The 20362-nt window shown below is 43.8% G+C and overlaps 2 protein-coding genes across 2 annotated transcripts; one reads left to right on the forward strand and one right to left on the reverse strand.

Moving 5' to 3' along the window:
• Positions 1-2380: 2380 nt before the first annotated feature.
• On the forward strand, positions 2381-4575 carry LOC131286820 (E3 ubiquitin-protein transferase MAEA). The gene is made up of 3 exons (XM_058315822.1): positions 2381-2674; positions 3067-4040; positions 4111-4575. Exons 1-3 carry the CDS (start codon positions 2636-2638, stop codon positions 4280-4282), a joined length of 1185 nt encoding a protein of 394 aa, XP_058171805.1. The 5' UTR covers positions 2381-2635; the 3' UTR covers positions 4283-4575.
• A 2264-nt stretch (positions 4576-6839) lies between these two features.
• LOC131287156 (protein glass-like) lies at positions 6840-15962 on the reverse strand. Its single transcript, XM_058316179.1, has 6 exons — positions 15923-15962; positions 14372-14502; positions 11355-11488; positions 9005-9127; positions 7430-8929; positions 6840-6912 (listed from the first exon to the last, which is right to left on the reverse strand). Exons 1-6 carry the CDS (start codon positions 15960-15962, stop codon positions 6840-6842), a joined length of 2001 nt encoding a protein of 666 aa, XP_058172162.1.
• Between the last annotated feature and the right edge of the window lie 4400 nt (positions 15963-20362).

The following is a 20362-nucleotide window of genomic DNA, read 5'->3' on the forward strand; positions in this document are numbered from 1 at the left end:
TTTCACTCGCTCCTTCCCTCTGTTTGTTCCTGTGTAGTCCGTTTGAAGAATTTTACCGAGAATGGATTGTGTAAATAAAATGTCCTTTCAGCGCAGGAGGAGATACGCACTCGGAAAGGGCAGGAAAATCAAAGAAAAGTTAAAGACCACACCAACGTGAGTGCGTATGATGAAAGACCAGTTTTTGAAAATGCAGAACCACTAGTTTGTAAGCGGTCGTATTTCTCTTCACGCGCCGTGCTGTCTCTTCTATCGTCTATCGTGGACTTGTCCAATCACTATGTTAATGAATCACAGTGTCCACCATGAGCGTACCACGCAGCAGCACGGCTGGTGTGGAAGAGAAATACGTTATTTATTTATTCTTTCCACAAGGTTTCCTTCCTACTCCATTCGCTCCTCACATTATTCCCTTCACTAGATCGTAAGAACTGCAAGCAGATTAGGATTTTCTATTATAAAACGCATACATACGATTTATGCTGCGCTCGTACGATCAAGCAGCTATTTCCCCCCCTGATCCAGGACTTCTTCGTAATGTGATCGACCAGTAGGACGGTGGACGTTTCGGTGCTCTATTTCGTCTCTTAACCTTAACCGTAAGTGGTGTGGTATCAAAACTATCTTCCTTGTTTCACATGTTTGTAAATATGCCTATACTTTACATCTGGTGATAATATTAAAAAACGACACAAAAACGGAAACCCGAATGTGGCACAAACGCGAAAAATGAAAAGGGCAAAACATAGCGCGAGCAGAAGTAACTCTACCGTCGACAGTTTTCCGTTTTTGTGACCTGTTAATTGTTTTGTTCGATAATGAAATAAAGAAGATGAATAAAAACTCAAACCATCCGTTTCGTTTCGTGTTTTTTCATTCGATATTTTTTATCAAAATGCATTAAATATAATTTAGTTAGAGCTATGTATATACTAAAGAGCTTCGTAATCAAACGGAATATTCAAAGGTTAGCATATGGTACTAATTTAGTAGTATCGTCTGCTTTTAGTTCAAGATCGCATGCAGGAAAGCGTATTGTAAACAAGCTTGTATTATCGGTTGCATACAATGTTTGTTTGAGAGTGAAGGAGGTATTCAAATTTAACTAAAACTAGAAAAGAGGGGTTAATCTTGCTGTCTACAAAGTAGTTTCCCTTGAAAACACCATTCATATGAGAGGTAATTTGTCCAAGTCGGTCTTCTTCTTTCTTCTTTCGCTATGCGAGTCGGGGTATATCCTCCTACGCTAAGTCGAACGTTTGTTCCCTTACTCGTAATCAGAGGCGTACCGACTCTGTCCGAACTCCTATGAAGGGGCTCGTCCTTTAGGACCGGCTAATAATAGCCATATGTCCACCCGCCGGCCACGGGAGGGATAATTCCTTCCGTTGTCAGGACACAAGAACTCGTGGTCCGCTTGATTGACTCAAACAGAACGAGATGTGCGGCAGCTAGGATTTTTCTGACCTGAGCTCCAGCTCGGCGTGACCACGCGGTCGTGCCGTAACCTTACTTTTCCGCTAACCCTTTCAGGAACTGCACTGCTAACCTCCGCTCTGATTCACTGCCGAACTGAAACTGTCCAAGTCGGTCAAGAGGCTGCAAAGTTATCAACAAATTTGTTATTTCAGTATCAATTCCCACCAAGGTTGCTGCAGCACACTACCTCTGCCATACAATTTATTCTCTCATAAACAACGTCTTATTTGTTCTACAACGTTGTTTGTTCAAATAAACCTACCATTTGAAGGGTCAATTGTGTAAAGCGGGTGTAGGATCGACAAGTTACCAACATATCAGCTGGTTCTTCTTCTTCTTTCGATATGCGAGTCGGGGTATATCCTCCTACGCTAAGTCGAACAATTTGTTCCCTTACACGTAATCAGAGGCGTACCAACTCTGTCCGAACTCCTATGAAGGGGCTCGTCCTTTAGGACCGGCTAATAATAGCCATATGTCCACCCGCCGGCCACGGGAGGGATAATTCCTTCCGTTGTCAGGACACAAGAACTCGTGGTCCGCTTGATTGACTCAAACAGAACGAGATGTGCGGCGGCTAGGATTTTTCTGACCTGAGCTCCAGCTCGGCGTGACCACGCGGTCGTGCCGTAACCTTACTTTTCCGCTAACCCTTTCAGGAACTGCACTGCTAACCTCCGCTCTGATTCACTGCCGAACTGAAACTGTATCAGCTGGTTCTACCATTATTTACACTTGCGACCAAGGTGCTTGTAGCTTTGTTGACAGACTCCCATCTGACAATTGTCAAACTTGGTATGTTTTTGTTTACTTCGCCACGAATGCACCTCACGCAGGCGGGGAGGAGATGAGGTCCAGAGGACAAGATTCGTAGTATTGCATCGTCGCATAATCAGTTCAGTAGCGGAGCAGCTTCGTAGTGTTTAATTTCGATTCCAGCTGATCGTACTCGACACTCCTTTCGCTCGCGTCTAGAATGCTATGTAGCTGGAGTTCGTTGTTCGCAAGACTTGAAACTCTGGCCAGCGCGTTGCATCGTTCGTATTTAGATATTTCTTTTCCACCATTACGGGGCACGACCAACAGTGACGTTTAACGCAGTGATAGTGAAGTTAAAGCAGTGAAGTATTCTCTCGCCCGTGCAACGATATCCACAATGGCCGAAATAAAAGCCATGGAACATCCGACATTGAAGGTAACTATCTTGCCCTTAGCTTGGACGTTGCTGCCGTTTAACCCGTGAAAAGAAGTTTGCTTCAACGTAAAACCTGACACTATTTGCGTCGCAATAGTAATGGATGTCGCGACAGCAATAAATTGAACTCATTTTTCATCGCATCCGCTGGTGGTGGGTGCGGAAACAAAATGGCACTCTCGGATGATAGTTGTCAGATGCAATTTCGCACATCTGTTTTTTTTGCTTTTTTTCCACCAGCTTGAGCCATTCTGACCCCTTCCCCTTTCCTTTCGAATAAAAAGTTCTCCTCCATGGTCCGGGGTTGTGCACTGGCAAACATAAAAATTCGCATTGGCCTTGGCTGCATTTATTACTTCAGTAATGCGCATTGTTGCCTTCTTTCCCCACAGGTGCCGTATGAAATTCTGAACAAGCGGTTCAGAATTGCCCAAAAGACACTCGACCGTGAGCTGAGCCAAATCCAGAACGTGGCCTCGGAGCTTGAGAAGGGCTTGACCGAGGGTTCGGACAGCACAGAGATCTCCCGACTGCTCGGTGGCGTCGTCGAGCGACTGCAGGTCCTGAAGCGCAAGGCGGAGGAAAGCATCTCTGAGGAGCTGTCGGCCGGTTACGTGTGCAAACGTCGCCTGGAGCACCTGAAGCAGAACGTGAACCCGCCCATCGACGCGTCCACGCTCGAGCTGCAAACGGCGGCCACAAATCAGTGGAAAAAGATTCGCCTGGATCGCATGATCGTGGAGCACTTCCTGCGTCTCGGCTACTACGATACGGCTGAGCGGTTGGCCGAACGAAGCGGCATTCGCGACCTGACCAACCTGGACATCTTTCAGGTGACGCGCGAGGTCGAGCGCGACCTGGTGAATCGCTGCACGCTCAAGTGCATCGCCTGGTGTAATGACAACAAGTCGAAGCTGAAGAAGATCAACTCCACCATCGAGTTTCAGCTGCGGGTGCAGGAGTTTGTCGAGTTGATCCGCGACGACAAGCGCGTACTGGCGGTGCGCCACGCCCAGAAGTACTTCCCGGCGTTTGAGCACGAACAGCTGAAGGAAATTCGCCAGTGTATGGCCCTGTTGGCGTTCCCGGTGAGCACCGAGATCGAGCCGTACAAGACATTGTTCGATCCACAGCGCTGGCACGATTTGGTGCTGCATTTCCGCCTGGAGAACTATCGCCTCTTCCAGTTGCCGTCCCAGTCGGTGCTGAGCGTGGCCGTACAGGCTGGCATATCGGCCCTAAAGACACCGCAGTGCTACTCGTACACATCGAAAAACATGAACTGCCCGGTTTGTCAGGAGAACGTGAACGAAATTGCTGAGAACCTACCGTTCTCGCACTGTGCCCAGAGTCGTCTGATTTGCAGGTAAGCCCACTTACCACGACGAACTAAAAAGATTTAGATTAATTTGTTTTTCCTCCTACCGTCATTGCAGAATAACGGGCAAACCACTGAACGAACACAATCTCCCGATGATGCTGCCGAACGGACAGATCTTCGGCCAGCAGGCTATCGAGCAGATGCGACGCGAAAACGACATCATCGTTTGCCCGAAAACGAACGAAACGTTCCGTGCGCCAAAGATCGAAAAGGTTTTCGTTATGTAGTAGCTTGGCATGCGAAAAACCGGAACAACTCCACCAGCACGTACCATTAAACTGTGCTTTCCTCCGGCATCCCGGGGGGTTCTTTGGATCATCTTTCGATGCGGAGACTCACGATTGGGTTATTCCCTGCTTTGAAGATTCTACTATAAGCTCGTTTCTTTTAAAACATCGAATAATATTGAATTTTAATTTGTATTACCTTCGGAATTGTTCGACATGCAAAATTTTGCATGTTTTTATTTTATTCTTTCAAATTCTTTTCCATTGGAAACAGCACTTATGTGCTTCACTATTTTCTTTGTCGAAATTAATTTTTAAATTTTCTCTATCTTCTTTACACATTTGAATGTTTGAAAATAATTGTACAATACCTTCTTAAGCTTGTTAGCTTTCTTAAGAATTTTTCTTTTACTTTAAGAAACAAATACTGTGTGATCATCAATCAGCCACATGGAAGGTGATAGATTCACTACTGGCATTGAATCAACATATTCAACATATAAAACTAAATTGAATCAACATATTCAATCCACATGTGGTTGAAGTGGCAAGCCATCAACAATGCGAAAGTCCCTCATCTGTGGAACAAGCATGGAACATCCCGCAACAAACAATATGAAATGATAGGATGCGTTAGGTTATATAAGTGAAATAAAAAACCCTTCGTAATCACTAACATAGACTACCGATTCAGAACAGGTTTGAGGGAACAGTAGTGTGTAAGGGAGTAATACGCAGGGATACGCAAAGTTCAAACTACCGGAACCGCACCGCGTGACCGTAACGACAAAGCAGAAAAAGATTGTTTTCTTCAGGCGAGACGACACAATCGACACATTGTGAAAACGTTTACAATACAGTTTGGTGTTGCCATAACATGCTAGCGGCCTGAACCGAGAAATGAAGCACGAGTCAACGCTAAAACAAGTCTAGGTTTGCATAAATGTATATTACGACATCAACATTAACGAAGTAACTATGAGATTAAGAGTGAATATTTGTTTGCTATATGATTTTGAATAAAATAAAGTGATAAGCTTTCAAAGTCATGTGTTTATATGCAAATTTCGAACCCGAAGCTGAAGATTCAACCGATTTAAAACACAGAATAACAAGTCAATCAATTTTGTACAATTATTTATTACATCTTCGTTAATTTTAATCGTAATCTTTGTTTTTTCTCAAGGTTGTAGTGTAATTTTTGTATTCATCTTCATGATTGTGTAGTTTGTAACAGTAAACATTGAACGGTAATGTGATAATTCACCAGGACAAAAATTCGAACAGTTCTCTTTATTATACCCAATTTGAAGGATTGAGATCAGGTTTGAGAATCGAAAGATTTCATAATTTTTTAAAAGCGATTCATAAACGATTTGCTCTGATGAATTTTGCGTAGTTAATTTGGACACAATCATGATTGCATGATTGGAAGATGCGCATCTTCCAGCAAACCACTGAGTGATAAACCTTAACAACAAAAAAACTAATAAATTTCGGGAAACGATATTGTCTTTCTAAAAAAAGGTTAAAATCAAATGACTTAAGGGGTAAACTCATTTCCAATCAAAACCCATAGCGACTCGAGAATGAGATAGAAAAAATACAATCTGAGATGACCTATAATTTTCACATTGTTGATCGAATTCGGTCGTTAACGTTCCCAGGAAGGGCATATTGGTATTCTTTGCACGTTCCTCTTTCTACATCTTCATCGTATCTTAAGGTTGTCCTAGGTATTTATAGTAAGTATGCGTTGTTTGTTCGTTTTATTTCACTTTAAACCGTTGCGTAAAGCATCGACAAAGTGTCTGTGCCGTTACAAATCTGACTGGCGGGTGGAAAAAGCTTCTGATACTTTGAAAACACAACGAGCTCGCCATTTTCTTCCGTCCCATGCAATCAGGAGCTGGATGACTAGATGTATTCTTAAGAATTCTATTTGATGCTTTCCGATACGCAATACCAGCTAGCGTTACCATTCCCGCAACCATCATTACGGCCTGCAGCGGGTTCCTCCAGATGGGAACAGGGCGGATTAGAAAATGTTGACAAAATTGTTCCTCCCAAACAGGGCCAAGTTGTCTTCGTACTTGGTGCGCTGCTGTTGTAGCTGCTGCTGCTGCTGCTGTTGAAAGTGATGGTACTCCTCGAAGTAGGACAGCTGGGTGGCGGCCGGAAGGGACTTGAAGCCATGATGTGCAGCCTGTGTGACCGGTGTTCCGGAAGTAGCGCTTCCACTGGAAGCCGCAATGGCGGCAACCGAGGAGCTCGCACAGGCCCGATTGTAGTGATGATGGAACCCGTTGGCGTTTTGATTGTAAAAATATTGGGCTGCGGCTGCCGCCGATTGCGCCGCCAGGTGACTGGAGGAGACAGACTCGGCCAGCTGATGCTGTGGTAGTTGTGACGCTGATAGCGATTGCTGCTGGTGTTGTTGCTGGTAGGACGCGTACGGATGATGGCGATGGTACTGGGACGGTGGGCGAGGATGCTGTGCGAGGATCACGGCATGGCCACCGGAAGTGGAAGATGGAAGATGCGCTGCTTTTTGGTGTCAAGTGATCAGTGCCTGCCCGTTGTTGCCATGGACACGCATGTGGCGGTTCAGGTTGCCGGACTGGGAAAATCTGTTACAAGATAGTAAATATAGTATTTAATTCTGATCAACTTTTGATAAGGCTCTGGTTCTCAAAGTAGGCCATTCTTTAGTCCTCTGGCAACAGGCATTTACATGGGGTATACATTTTCGCTTTGGGAATCTCTTGTGAATAGTTCTCCAAGTCAATTCTAAATCGAGGAACACCTGTTAACTATAACAAAATTTTGTGAACCATAACAAAAACCCAAAAGTTTCATCGTTAGTTATTAACATTCTCTATGTTCTATTATCAAAAATATATCAAAGTCCCATTAAAAATCACAAAAGATAACATAGATGACGAATTCCACGCGTTCATTACTTCACATATTTTTGAAATGCATAATTAAACTACTTCCATGGAAGTCTATTTTAATCCACCAATTTGTCTAGCCTAAACTTCCTTTTAAGTTTATGATTCTGTGGTCGGGAAATGGTAGTTGTGAGCATAACCGCCTAGTGGGATGGTTTGAGAACCACTGGATTACACTAGTGCGTACACTTACCGCAGCAGACAGAGCTTGCACTGGTAGGGTTTTTCGCCGCTGTGTATCCGCAGGTGCTTGGTCAGCGTGGAGCTGTCGGAGAACGCCTTCTTGCACGCCCGACACCGGTACGGGCGTTCGCCGGAGTGCGTTCGCATGTGCGTAGTAACACTGGAGCTTTGCGAGAAGCGCCTATCACAAATCGGGCACCGGAACGGCTTCTGGCCCGTGTGCGTGCGGACGTGTGCGGTCAGGTTGGCCGCCTGCGAGAAGCTCTTGTTGCAGTCCGGACAGCGGTACGGCCGTTCGCCGGAGTGCGTCCTCAGGTGCGTCTTGAGCGTGCTGGGCCGGGCGTACGTTTTGCCGCACAGCCGACACAGGTTCGGTTTGTTGTCGCCGCCGGCCGTCCCGTCGCTCCCGCTGCCACTGCCATCCTCTTCCTCGTCCTCGTCGATCGTGGTCGTGCTGCCGCGCTGACCGTGGCCCTCCGCCACCCCGTGGCCCGGCTCCCCGTACCCCAGGCCGAGCGACCGACTCTCGGCCTTCATCTTGAGGGCGGCCGCGAAGCTTACGGTGGCGGCAGCCGCCGCAGCAGCCACCGCAGCCGCCGACGTGGGCGTCGCCTCAACGGCGGTGGTAAAGTCGGGCGGGGTAGTGCTCTTCGGTGGCGTACAGTCCAACGACGAAGCCGCCGCAACAGCCGCCGCAGCCGCCGCCGCCGCCGACTGATGATGGTGACTGTGATGATGGTGGTGCTGTTGGTGCGAATGTTGGTGTGCATGGTGCGCGTGGTGATAATACTGTTGCTGTTGTTGCTGCTGCTGCTGCTGCTGATGCTGTTGCTGCTGGTGTTGCTGTTGTTGCTGGTGCACCTGCTGTTGCTGTTGCTGCTGATGTTGCTGCTGGTGTTGCTTCAGCGGCGTCAACGAGGCCGAGCTGCGCGCCGAAGCCGACGAATCGAGCCCGAGCGGCGAAAGGGCGCCACCGGTTCCAGCTCCCCCGGCCACCGTCGATGCCGCCGTCGGTTGGCTTTGCGGTCGGAAGTCGGCCGTGAAGGAGTACGTCGCACCGGGCGGGTACGGGACGGGGCTGAGCAGGGGCGGGTAGAGCACGTTCACTGAGGAGCTGGCGTTCTGGGCGCCCCACTGCATCTGGGAGCACTGCATCGGGACGGACGCGTCCGCCCCGTACCCGTGCATCGTCATGTTCATGCTGACGTTGACGCTCATGCTCGGGTACATCGGGGCCGAGTGTTGTGCGCAGGACGAGTCGTAGTAGTTGGCGCCGTACGGGCCGCCCGGTTGCGACGGCATCTGGTTGTAGTGCGAGTGGGACCCGTGCCCATGGTGGCCGGCAGGGGAGAGCAGCATCTGCGGGTGCACGGTGTAGGAGAGGGACGCTTGCGGGGTGCCAAAGTTCTGGCCCTGGCCTAGTGGCTGGGGATCCGGGCTCTGCTTCAGAACGGCGTGCTTCAGGGACAACAGCACGTCCGCCACGTCGTGCGTCGGTCGCTCGGGTCTACTTTCGAAAAACATACGATAAGAAAAGCGTAAAGTTTTCTCTTCCAACCATTCATACTTCCAGAATACTACTTACTTGTACGAAGCACCACAGGGCGAGAAAGGGAACAGACTGGGTAACGGATCGATGTCCAGCGGAGGAAGACCGGGAAACGTGCTCATGTCCTCGTTCCAGTAGCTGCCGAGGTTACCTTGCGAGCTGAGAGATCAACACAGTAAAATAAAATGCAGATTAGATACCGTTTCTTTAAATACCTAGCCATAATAAAATGTAACCATTTCGAATACAATTAATTGATTCATTAGCTTCCGTGACGCTTATTATATCCAGTACAGACAAAAGCATCACATGACAAAGTTTATCCAATACACTAGACCAAATAGAGATAGAAGAATGAGAAACTGATAGGTCTATAGTTACCCATAATGAGAAAGCTCCCTGACATGATGAGGTAATAGGAGAAGGGCTATGTCGATAAATATCCAATTCAATTCTACTATTTTTTTAATGTTCAAGTGAAAGTAAACCGAGAAACATGAGTGAAGATGGTCCTAAGCATTTAGCAAGTGTGGAAAAAGATGTTGTAAAGAATGTTTATCCTATAACTGGGCGGTTTTAATAGTTGGCACACAAATAGATAAGCAATTAATAAAAAAAAGAATGCAATTTCTTTTCCAATTGGGAAAAGCATCGGTTTTATAATGCGTAATTGTTTGTTTTGAACAATAAATATGCTTATTTTAATGAAATCGTAATTTGTATATGTTTTCGGAAAAAACTGTATTTCAAAGAATTCCAAGTAGACCAAAGCAAAATTAAATTGGAAAATTTAACAATTCAAGCTTTGTTCGAGGCTTTTAAAAAAGTTCGTAAATGCATCTCCACCCTAGAGTAATAAAACATGTTCGTATTGCGTAAAAAATCTTTAAAAGAACCGACAAAAAGTTCCACCATTTCAGTACAAGTTTCCAACCAGCACCAGCGACGGCTTCCTATGAAGACGCAAAAAGATGAAATGCAAAAGTTTACGCAACAGCACACCAAACAAAAACAACCTCTTGCTCCAGCCTCTCTGGTCTCTGGCCAGCTCGGTGTCTCTGTGGAAATCCTTCGGTTGTAAGTTCATTCATTCCGTCGGTTTCACATGCCGATCGGTTTACAGTACAGCCCGAACACTCAATGCTCGCACGAGAGCGGAAAAAGGAAAACGATTCGAGTAATTTAATCACAGACGCAACCATCAACTCGCCACCTACAGGGTAGGAGTCATCAGAAAGCGCCCACCGCATGATGTCCGATGATAGGCAGGTTTTCCGATGGAACAAAGCATACATCCTATGGCGCGTTGCTAGTTGTTAGCCATTCGACAACAATTTCTTGTTTGGAGTTGGAAGCACCTCGAGTCACGAAAGGAAGGAGGAGAGGTGTGCTGCGGCGTTGAGGAGATAATTAAAATGAAACGATACTCCTGCCCCTCCACCTTGATGGAATGGAACGGAAAATCGAGTCCGTCGCAAAGTTCGCACGGTCGTAAGCGAATAGCAAATAACACATTTTAAAAAATGTAGAAAACAAAAAAATCAATGAATTCGTGAACAGAAAAAAAAAGTGAAGAGATAAAATACAAGATGGCGAGAACACCCAACACAAGAAGCTTGCGGTTTCTATTGCCCGGGGACATGACATGCTTTCCCGTCCTTCATCGTTCGTTGAACAAACTTAACTAGAGAAAACTTTTTACAGCGAAAAAACAAAGGCAAACTTTTTGTACAACACTGGTCATTGGAAAATATTGTATAATTAACTTACAAACAGTTAGTTTGATTCAATTCATTCATTTGAAGTGATTTTACACTCTTGCTTCTCGTTGGAGAATGGAATAGAATGCCAGAAAATTTGAAAACAATTCTTTTTTATTTTTTCTCCATAAAAACATATCAATCCATGTTACTTCAGTATAAAGTTGGATAGTTGGATGGATCGGTGTTACGCAGTATTTCTCGAATATGGTAACAAGAAATAAATAAACTAAGTAACACAAGAAGCAGGTGAGGAGTTGATTCAAAGTGTTTGTAATAGACGGAACTAAACTTTATTTCAAAAACAGTATAGCTTTCAATTGCACTCTATTACAACTTTTATAATGCTGGAGCGATTTAAAACTTCAAAAAAGAGACGAAATTATACTGCAATGTGACAATTTTCATCAAAATTATCCGTGCATTTACTAGATGTGCCCAAAATCTCGTATTTTATACATCGATGACAAAATTTAAACAGATTGAACAGATTGTTTAATTTTTTCCCATGACTCCATATTCAAGCGATGATGAAAGATACAAGTCCTGTTTTTTTCCTCTCAATCAAACTGGGCTTGTTTGGTTTTTGGTTTTGGTGCCGAGAGTTTTTCGCATCAAACGCTTACCTTAGTCCGCCGCTGTGGTCCAGACAGTTTCCGCAATCGATGAAATCTGATCCGTGCAGTCCCGCCAGGGGCAATGATGCTGCGCTCTCCTGACAGCTGGAACAACCACTACCACCGCAGGACGATGGACATTCCTAGAAAGGGCGAAAGGGGTGTTGGGAGGAGAAGAAAAACATCAGAAAGCGCGGTTTGCGGAAGACAGCAGAAGAAGTGGCACGATCACAACATATCGGAACGATGGCAGGGTGGGAGGGTGGAAAGCAGGGTGACTAGGGGTGTTTGAGCTAGAAGTGGAGTATTTTGCTGCTTGCGGATCGTGTGAATGGCACGAAACGGCACGGAACGGATCGAATGAACCATGAATGAATGGCTTGTAACGGAGCAAACCGGAGTCTGCGGTGAAGGAAGTGCCGACCGTTGGGTCCGAGACCACTGCATTATTATGATAAGGAAGTGGATTTTCATATCCATTTTCCCACCGGCCGCTGTGACTTGATGTTTATGCACTCCTAAGATCTACTTGGTAAACAAGTTTGAAGTGCAGAAAATTGTGGAGCATAATATCCCATACATTTGGTCGTACATAGAACATTTAATCTCAACTAGGCGTTTCCTTTTTTATGTTTAAATTTTATCAGCGTATCATTACATCAGGATACGTTGTGTTAGTTTCTAGTTCAAATGTTTCATTTTAAAATCTTTAAAAATGATGGATTGTGGATCTATTATTCCTATTTTTGTTACAGAACTTTTTACTAAATATTCTTAATTTACCTAAATTTCGATTGAAAGTTTACTAAACAATTGAATGTTCTTTTCTAAGCTGAACCATCGAATAGAAGCTATCGGAAACATTGGCATTAGGGACTATTATGTTTTTTTAAATTTTTTTAAACACGTTGCTCAAATTTAAGCTGTTAACCAATACTTGTTTTATTTCATGGCATTTTTTATAATGCAAAAAAGTCCTTCGGTATTTTTTTATTTGCTACTGTGCTCCTTTTGATATAGATAGAATGACAAGTTTTGAAAAATTCTTTGTTATGTCCTCTTGAATATTTTTTTGCTGACAACATGGCTCACCGTGTATAAGCCAGAATTATTCAGAGTTTTCTTTTTTCATGTTCCAGCTCTTCTTGCTAGTTTCTACCATACGCCGACGGGTCTTGTCCGACTACGGCTGCCGATCCAATCACTAGCTTGTTGCATAAGTATACAGCACGTGTGATATGAAAAACCTTTTGCACCAAGCAAATAAGCTTTACATCTTTGTATCGTCACCGAGAAACTACGACAGAGAAACAAAACAATGGAGAATATATATTAAAAAAGGAAAAATTAAGCAGCAACCGTCGGCTAAAAATGGTGCAAAGTGGCGGTTATTGGAAAGTCTCTGTAGTGAACCGTCGGGAAATGTTGCCTACGTGTGCCCAGTAGGCAAAGAACGATCGTCGATACGGTGGCAAATATAATCCAATTAGGCGGCAAAAGCAAATTCCAGCACGTGAATACGTGAATAGTTACTCCAGGCAGGGACAAAATTATGTACCGATAATTGGGACCGTGTTTCGTTTCAATCTACCCCTCGAATCGAAGGGGAGCTTTATCGGCATTTGGTAAACGTCGACATGACCCAGGTCCGTTGCCTTCTTTTTACCGCTGATCCTGATCCTTCGATGGATATAGCGGCTCTGCAAAACGCTCAATTCTTGTCCGCCCAAATCTCTAACCCCGGTAAGCATTTGGAGTACCTGGAGACTAAGGCTGTTACAGGTTGGCGACAATGTTGCAGAATAATGTATTTGATGATGTAAGACGTGTAACAATTTGCAATGACGGATTCTCTCGACGTGGCAAAGTTACACAATATTTGCTTACACAACAGTCGGGTGAATTGCGTGTTTCTCTGTTAGTTATATTTTTCTGGGTATTGCAAAATTTAATCGATTTATTATGCAATTTTTACTAGCATATGTTACAGCACGTTATAAAGTTCTTTTATTCCAGATATTACACAATTTTTGCCAAAAACGTTCAAATACTAAAATTTCAAACAATAGGTCGCAAATGCATTACACATTTATGGATTAAGAACATAGTCACTCGAATTTACTGTGCTTTATCGAAAACGTTTAGTCCACATAAACTTTATAAATTGAACATAATAACGACATTGGCCCTACATTTCCATCCTTTTGTTGTTTCTCCTACGCCTTGCAGGGAAGCCGTTTAAATTTTAACTACCTAATTTACTGCATTCAACCAATTCAAAACTAAAAATTTGACTGTAAATATATTTCAGTATATGAGTTGAAGACGATGTAACAGATTATATATCTTGTTCATTAATCGAAATATTCTTGGATATTAACCATGATTTTGTAGGTGTTATAAAATCTAACGCTGAAGAATGGAAATTATTAATAAAATGTTGATTGATAAAGAGTTAACAATAAATTATGCTTTAATTGTCGATAAACACCGTCAAAAAATATACTAGACAATATCATTATAATACCATAAATTGCTTTGTGCAATTTTGAACAAAAAAATTTAGCAGACACTGAAGTTTGGAATCGAAACTCGAAACATTATACAATAGCTACAGGTCTACTAACTTAGTATTCAGGAAATAATAGAGAACACACTTCTTTGATCTTCATAAAGAACTGAACGGCTGGCCGATCACAATTAACAGTTTCAAGAGTTGTCTGGAAAACGCGTACTCCCAATGTTCACCGGGAACTTCCGAAAACGATGCGTAACCGCGAACAACGTCCAATGAACTATTGCGGAGATGACGGCGAATCTTGGGCCAGGCATCGCAATTCCAGCATCCAGAAGTACCGCAATTTCGTCGGCTTTTTCCCGAAACGGAACTACACCGGTAGGAAAAGGAAAGCAAGCGAGCAGGTGTACCGTTCGTCCTTTCGCCGGACGTCATTGTCGGCTTCGGCAGAGTATCGCAATTTCCCCCAGTGGAAAAGGATAAGGAGTCGGAAGGTGACGAAACTTACCTGGGGACTGTCGAGGGGCATGCCGAAGAGAGGATTATTCGGGACATAGCCCGTTTCCGGCTCCATGGGAGTACTATCCGTACTCCCGCATGATATGTACATGGCTCCACCTTCGTGTATTTGATTGAACTCTGCAAGGAAAAACAAATGAGAGGTTAAAATCAGCTAATGTAGGAAGAACAATTATGCTATTTATAATACAAGTGAAGGATGCTTCGAGCATGTTCATAAGCGAACACTTCCCTTCATTCCTTCAAATTCAATGTTAATGATTTGTTCATAGTGAAAAACTACTCTACATCAATGGTCAACCTCCACATCCTTATGCTTATCGATAGCCCTTCATGATTTTGTTTTTCAACAAACCGAAGGGTACATCATTCCCTTCATTCGCATTTTCTCTCCCTATCTCTATCGCTCTCCCTCTTCTGAGCTGCAACGAACCGTAGGTACGCCATATTGGTGTTGCATTCGTCAGCCAATCACAATGCTGCGTTTCCCTAGCAGCAGTGTTGGTACAAAAGGGAAACGCCCCATTTTTTCTCTGCTACTAAATTTTCTGCGGTGCGGAAAAAATGATGGAAATGCTTTAAGTTTAAGGATATTCATTTCAACACATCAGGACGCGGATGATGAAGTACTGAAAGCATGGCTAGAAGGTTGTTGAACGAGCGATTTTTAAAAGTTTTCAATCTCAAGCGAAAGTCACCGCATGCTACAGTACATGCTGCCGATTTGCTTTGATTTATTTTATTAGAACCATTTCAAAATGAATTCTGTTGATTGGGGATGAAAGTATGTTCCAAAGTAGCTTTAAAATTATCTCAAAGGCAGTATCAATCTATTAGAAACCTTTTCATCGCCAAGAGGTGGTTTGGGATTTTTTTGTGTTACGACTCTGTACAATGCGTTTTCCTATTTCCAGTTATCATTAGGTGTAGGAATTTGAAATATCAATATTCTTTGAACATCGTTTTAGAATGTTCCAATTTTAGTTCAACCACAGCAGAAGTGAATCTTTAAGCACAGCAGAAATAAATCTTTAAAATCGTATTTCGCGATATCTTTTGTCAACAATGATTTTAAAAACGTCTGTGTCATTTTTGTACTGGTTGCTTTACATTGCATTCACTCTATCTAATCACTTGTTTTATCAAGTAGATCACTCTTTCAATTCAATTCATTTTTTTTTGTTTAAGGATATTTGTCAACTATTTTTAAAATAAACTTAAACAATCGTATTGTACATTTCCCAATTTTGCAATTGGGGTGATCCACATCGTGCATACTTTTTTTTTAATTTAATGTTTTTGGTGCAATGCAGGCAACAGATTATATGTTTAACAGCATTTGCCGCATGTTCACTGGTAGTTTGTGAATCTCATCTACAATGAACGAAGAACATTTTTCACATCGAAGTTATTCCTCTTAACTAGGGGCATCTCTATGTTGGCATTGGCTCTAAAAAAGGTTAGTAACCGCGATCTTCATGCAATAGTTTATGGCAAATCGTAAATAATTCTTCGTCGAGACTCTTGTGCTGCAACTTACCCAGAGTGAATGTATTATTGTATCCGGAGGCGAGAACCATCAATACAGCTCCACCGCATATGAGAGCGAAATTTGAAGCGACGAGCCGTGGTCGTCTTATCCAAAAAACCAATTCCTTGCCAGTAATGTGTTTGTGTGTGCGTGTAGCCTTAGCACGATCTTAGCACAAATTTAGGTTTCTTACAAACTAAACACAAACAAGACGACGCAATAGAAAACTAAACGTAGAACACTAACAACTTAAACGAGAAAATATCAGTCGCTTCCCGTCATTCGAGACACTCCATTCTCGCTGTCAGCATAATTTGGCGAAACGCACTAACACTAGCGACACGTCCTGCTGCATTTCCCGATGCGATTGCACTTTCGCACCGAACCCGGCAACCACCTTTGGGTACGCGATCGTCACGCACTTGCGCCCACGGGTCTCGCAGGGCTCACTTATTTCCGAGCCGACAAAGAAAGGCACCAACAATTGCACTTGCACCGATTGCACCGCCCTGCACTGACTGCTGCCACGGGGTGGTTGGCATTCCTGGCCGTGGTGCGTCCGAATCTGGCACATGGCGTCAAAGGGCACGCCGAGGAACTTTTTTCGTTGCCGACAGGAAGCTTCCTCCGAGGGGCATCGCTTTTCACCTGCCCGTGCAAAACTGGCCGTGAAGAAATGTATTCCGAAGCAGTTGCGGTATCACTTGAATGCACTTCAGAGCTCACGACTTTTTATAATTTGAAACTTATTTGCAGCTCAACCGATTGTCGTTTCTTAGAATGTAGACTTCGATGTGGTTTCCGTATTAAATTGGGAAGAAAGGTAACAGAGCTCGTTCCACAAAACAAAACAAAATTTACTACGGACGTCGCTACGACAACGATACTCACAGAAGGACGGCACGGTAAGGACTGAAGGACAGCCCAGCCGACGCACTGATGGAAAACTTGCTGAAAACTATCGCACAAGAACTGACCGGCCACCCTCTCCACCCCACCGCGCGCACCAAATGCACCCATTCCTCGGCGATTGGGTAGGCCGGCCTTCGTTGTTTTCGGTGTCTTTTCCTTCTGTTTGCACCCCTCTGCAGCGCTGGGTGCGCCTTCTTTTTTCCACCAGCCTGCTACAAGCGGATCGGAGAAGGAAACGACGCATGTACCCCCGGTTTTCAGCCAAACCATTGTGGTGGGACACGCCATCACCGCTTTTACCTCCCCTCGGGGGTGACTTCCAAACGGCAACATATGACGCACCGATCCGTCGGTGGAAGTGAATCAGAAGAAAGAAGAAAAAACGAAACACGTGCAACGAAGGAGGAGAAGGATAAAAAAAATAACAGGGAAAACAAAAAACCCACGAGGCATCCAAGCTGGGCATAATCCAACCAACGGTGGCCGTCGAAGGGAAATGTGTGTTTGTGTGTAGGCTGGTGCAACTTCTGCCAGACCATAAGCAAAAGGGGGTTCACAGAGTATGTTACACGATACGATGGGCCAGGATCCGAAAGTGTGTGAGGGTCGAGTGGTAGAAGATGGTAGGTTGTCTTTTCCTTCGGCCCGAGTCACACTTTCCCGCCTATACGGGGTTGCCTTTAAATTTAAATTTAAATTTAAATAGAGTTGGTTATCAAAATAGGCTAACATATTCACTAAACTTTATGAGATTTCTAGCGGCACTTATAAAACAAAACAAGTTTTCTCCATTATTTCTATTCTTTATTGCTTGGTTTAGCAAATAAATGTTATACTGGTGCTTTAACTTACTTGGTTTGATAATTTTTTTAATATACCTATTTATCAAGTATATTTACTGTTATTTCAACTCCAAATTTTCAATTAGGAAATATCAAAGACGTTGTTTGAAATATTTATAATCTTTCATATCAATATTTGAAACTCACTGTATCCTTCTCCAGGCTAAACTCATTGACTTTAGCGTCACTTACCGAACGGGGAAGCTTGGCCCTAAAAAGAGGTCAATCATGCCGTAGTCACGATGGACGCATGAAAATTTTCTCCCTCGTTTCGTTCTCTCTTTCTCTTGTCGGGCTCCCGGCACCTGATCCTTGCGTTCGATGATCGTTAATTCGATACTTTTTTCCTTCCTTTCAAACTGGCGCAAACCGTGAAGGAAAGGAAAGAGGAAACCAAGAAGGACAACGTTTAACGAGGACGTTCAACCGAAGATGCTACCTACTACAACCTGAGCTGGCATCCGGAGGAAATTTCCAAACCGTGACAACTTCCTGTGACATTACCGTGGCGATAAGCTTCCAGGGAAGGCTCGTTACAGCATCGCTTTCACGCATTCCCTTTATCTGACACTATCGATTACCAGCTCGTGTTCTCATTCAAATATAACAATGTTTATACATGGGATTTAGCTATCGTATTTTTGTGTTAATATGTTTATGTCAATCAATTCCCGAAAAGAGATTAAGATACATATTGAGGATTTAGTATGTTAGTTGTACACATATTGTATTTAAATCAACATAAATTGAAAAAGTTAAAGTAATTATAACAATTGTCATTTCAATAATTAAATTTCCACCCACTTTTTAATACAAACCTATTTTTAGAATACGTAGAATATTTCGAATTGACAAAGGAGTCCAACAAGACTAAAAGAGATCCTTTTTTGAGCATCTTTATCCTGTTTTATCCGTTGACTCGTTACGTGCGTGACAGAAAGCTTCATCCGTATCGGGTGACAGCGTGCACCTTCCTTTCGGTACTCCGGCACGAAACCGGACACTTGCCCGATTTCCAGTCGACGTCACTCCCGCGTGTTCGGAAGAACTCGTCTGCCCAGCCCCACCAAAGCCTTCAGACCCCGAACGCCAGACAGGTACCGAGCGCCCGGTTGCATCCTGCCCGAGAACATCTTGCGAGACGGTCGGGTTCCTGCGCCACCGGAAAATCCGCCTCCTGCCTCTGTAAGATCAAGCAGAAGAAATTGAGGATCGCCGAAAAGGTAATGTTCAATCGAGCGTCACGAAGGCGGATGAAACAATCCACCCTTTTCCCAGCAGGATTCGCCCCGGTTCGTCCCATGCCCGTTGTGTTGTGTAAGACGAGACGCGAGAGAAAAGTTGTCCGTCCGAGCGGAGGAGGAACATCCCAAGGGGTTCCAGCCGGTGGACGGGTTAAACTCCCGGGTCTGGGTCACTTTCGATTGATCGGCTTTGCCGGTTCGCTTGCTGGCTCAATTGCTGTTCTTGCCGTCGTTGGTGCCTTCTGTTTCGCACCGGACTGGGTGGTCGCGGTCGTCAAACTGCTCCATGCAGCCTGAAAGATGTGTGCTCTCGCCAGGCGGGAGGCTGAGTCCTCTGGGTGCTGTGGGATCAAGGATAAGCCACTCTTCTGCTCACGCTCGACTCCACTTTTTTGCCCTTGTTCCCTCTTTGGGGACGGTTGAGGAAAAAAAGGCAGACAAATTCATTGATGAAACTACGTGGACGTGTACGATCGAGGAGCGCACAAGCGGGGATACCTTCCTCCTACCCGTGCCACCACCTACCGACATCGATTCATGCGCAATGAGGTGTGCTAATTTCCATTTTCTACTAACGTAATTTGCTCCACCCGGCTTTGGTCTTTCGCTGGCGATGTGTCGGTCGTTTGCTTTTCTTCTTTGTTTTTGCAACAATAAAATTTCATCCTTGCTTCCGTTGCTTCAACCGCTTCCTTGTTGTAGATTTTTTTACACCCGGCACCCTTTCGCAAGGGCATTGACTCGATGAAGACGATTTTTTATTTTGCTCATATTTGCAATGACATTTGCAAGCAACCTGCCGTGCTTTGCCATTTTGAAGAAATAGTTGCAGCAGAAGTTGTAGATGCTCATCGGGTAGTTTTAGTTTGAATTTAGCAGAGCTTTGTAAAAAACCAATTAATACAAATTTAAATTATTCGATTTTTTTAAAGGATGAAACTGTTTCGGCAATCCAAGCACAATTAAGCTCGATCGTAGGAAAATAACTTCAAATGTTTTTTTAAACATTTTAACAACCTGATGGCTGAAATTCTATGGTAATGTATAGAAAAGAAATTATTGAATTCTATATTGTAGTGCTCATGCCGAGGTTTTGTAGGAAAAAAAATTGTATGAATTTTCGTATGTTAGCTATTTCTCTCTGTCCATGCTTATGAACTAGGATTACACATGGTCTCATTGGTTTAGATTTATGTCACTTAATTAGATTGGTTTTAACTTTATATTGTTTATAGTATGTTAACTAGTATATCGTTTTATAGTATGTTTAAATATTTCGTTTTGTTAAAACCATTATAGGATAAATTTTTACACAATCTACCAAAACCTGCTGCATTGTATCGTCTTCCAGTAAATTTCTATCCTCAACATGTTCTTCGATCTATTTCGTACTCAATGCTAATTTTCTTAACTTTCAACCTGTGCATTACGAAGAACGATATTATTTAGCA

This window comes from Anopheles ziemanni, chromosome 3 (assembly GCF_943734765.1).
Source record: "Anopheles ziemanni chromosome 3, idAnoZiCoDA_A2_x.2, whole genome shotgun sequence".
NCBI classification, from domain to species: domain Eukaryota; kingdom Metazoa; phylum Arthropoda; class Insecta; order Diptera; family Culicidae; genus Anopheles; species Anopheles ziemanni.

What these genes read in the sequence shown, in the direction of transcription:
- LOC131287156 (XM_058316179.1), bottom strand. Translation starts at nt 15,962, where the DNA reads ATGGTTCTCGCCTCCGGATACAATAATACATTCACTCTGG. An exon ending in GACCACAGCGGCGGACTAAG is followed by an intron (nt 9,128 to 11,354) that starts GTAAGCGTTTGA and finishes TTGATCTCTCAG; the next exon opens with CTCGCAAGGTAACCTCGGCA. An exon ending in TGCAAGCTCTGTCTGCTGCG is followed by an intron (nt 6,913 to 7,429) that starts GTAAGTGTACGC and finishes ATCTTGTAACAG; the next exon opens with ATTTTCCCAGTCCGGCAACC.
- LOC131286820 (XM_058315822.1), top strand. Translation starts at nt 2,636, where the DNA reads ATGGCCGAAATAAAAGCCATGGAACATCCGACATTGAAG. An exon ending in TGGAACATCCGACATTGAAG is followed by an intron (nt 2,675 to 3,066) that starts GTAACTATCTTG and finishes CTTTCCCCACAG; the next exon opens with GTGCCGTATGAAATTCTGAA. An exon ending in CAGAGTCGTCTGATTTGCAG is followed by an intron (nt 4,041 to 4,110) that starts GTAAGCCCACTT and finishes CCGTCATTGCAG; the next exon opens with AATAACGGGCAAACCACTGA.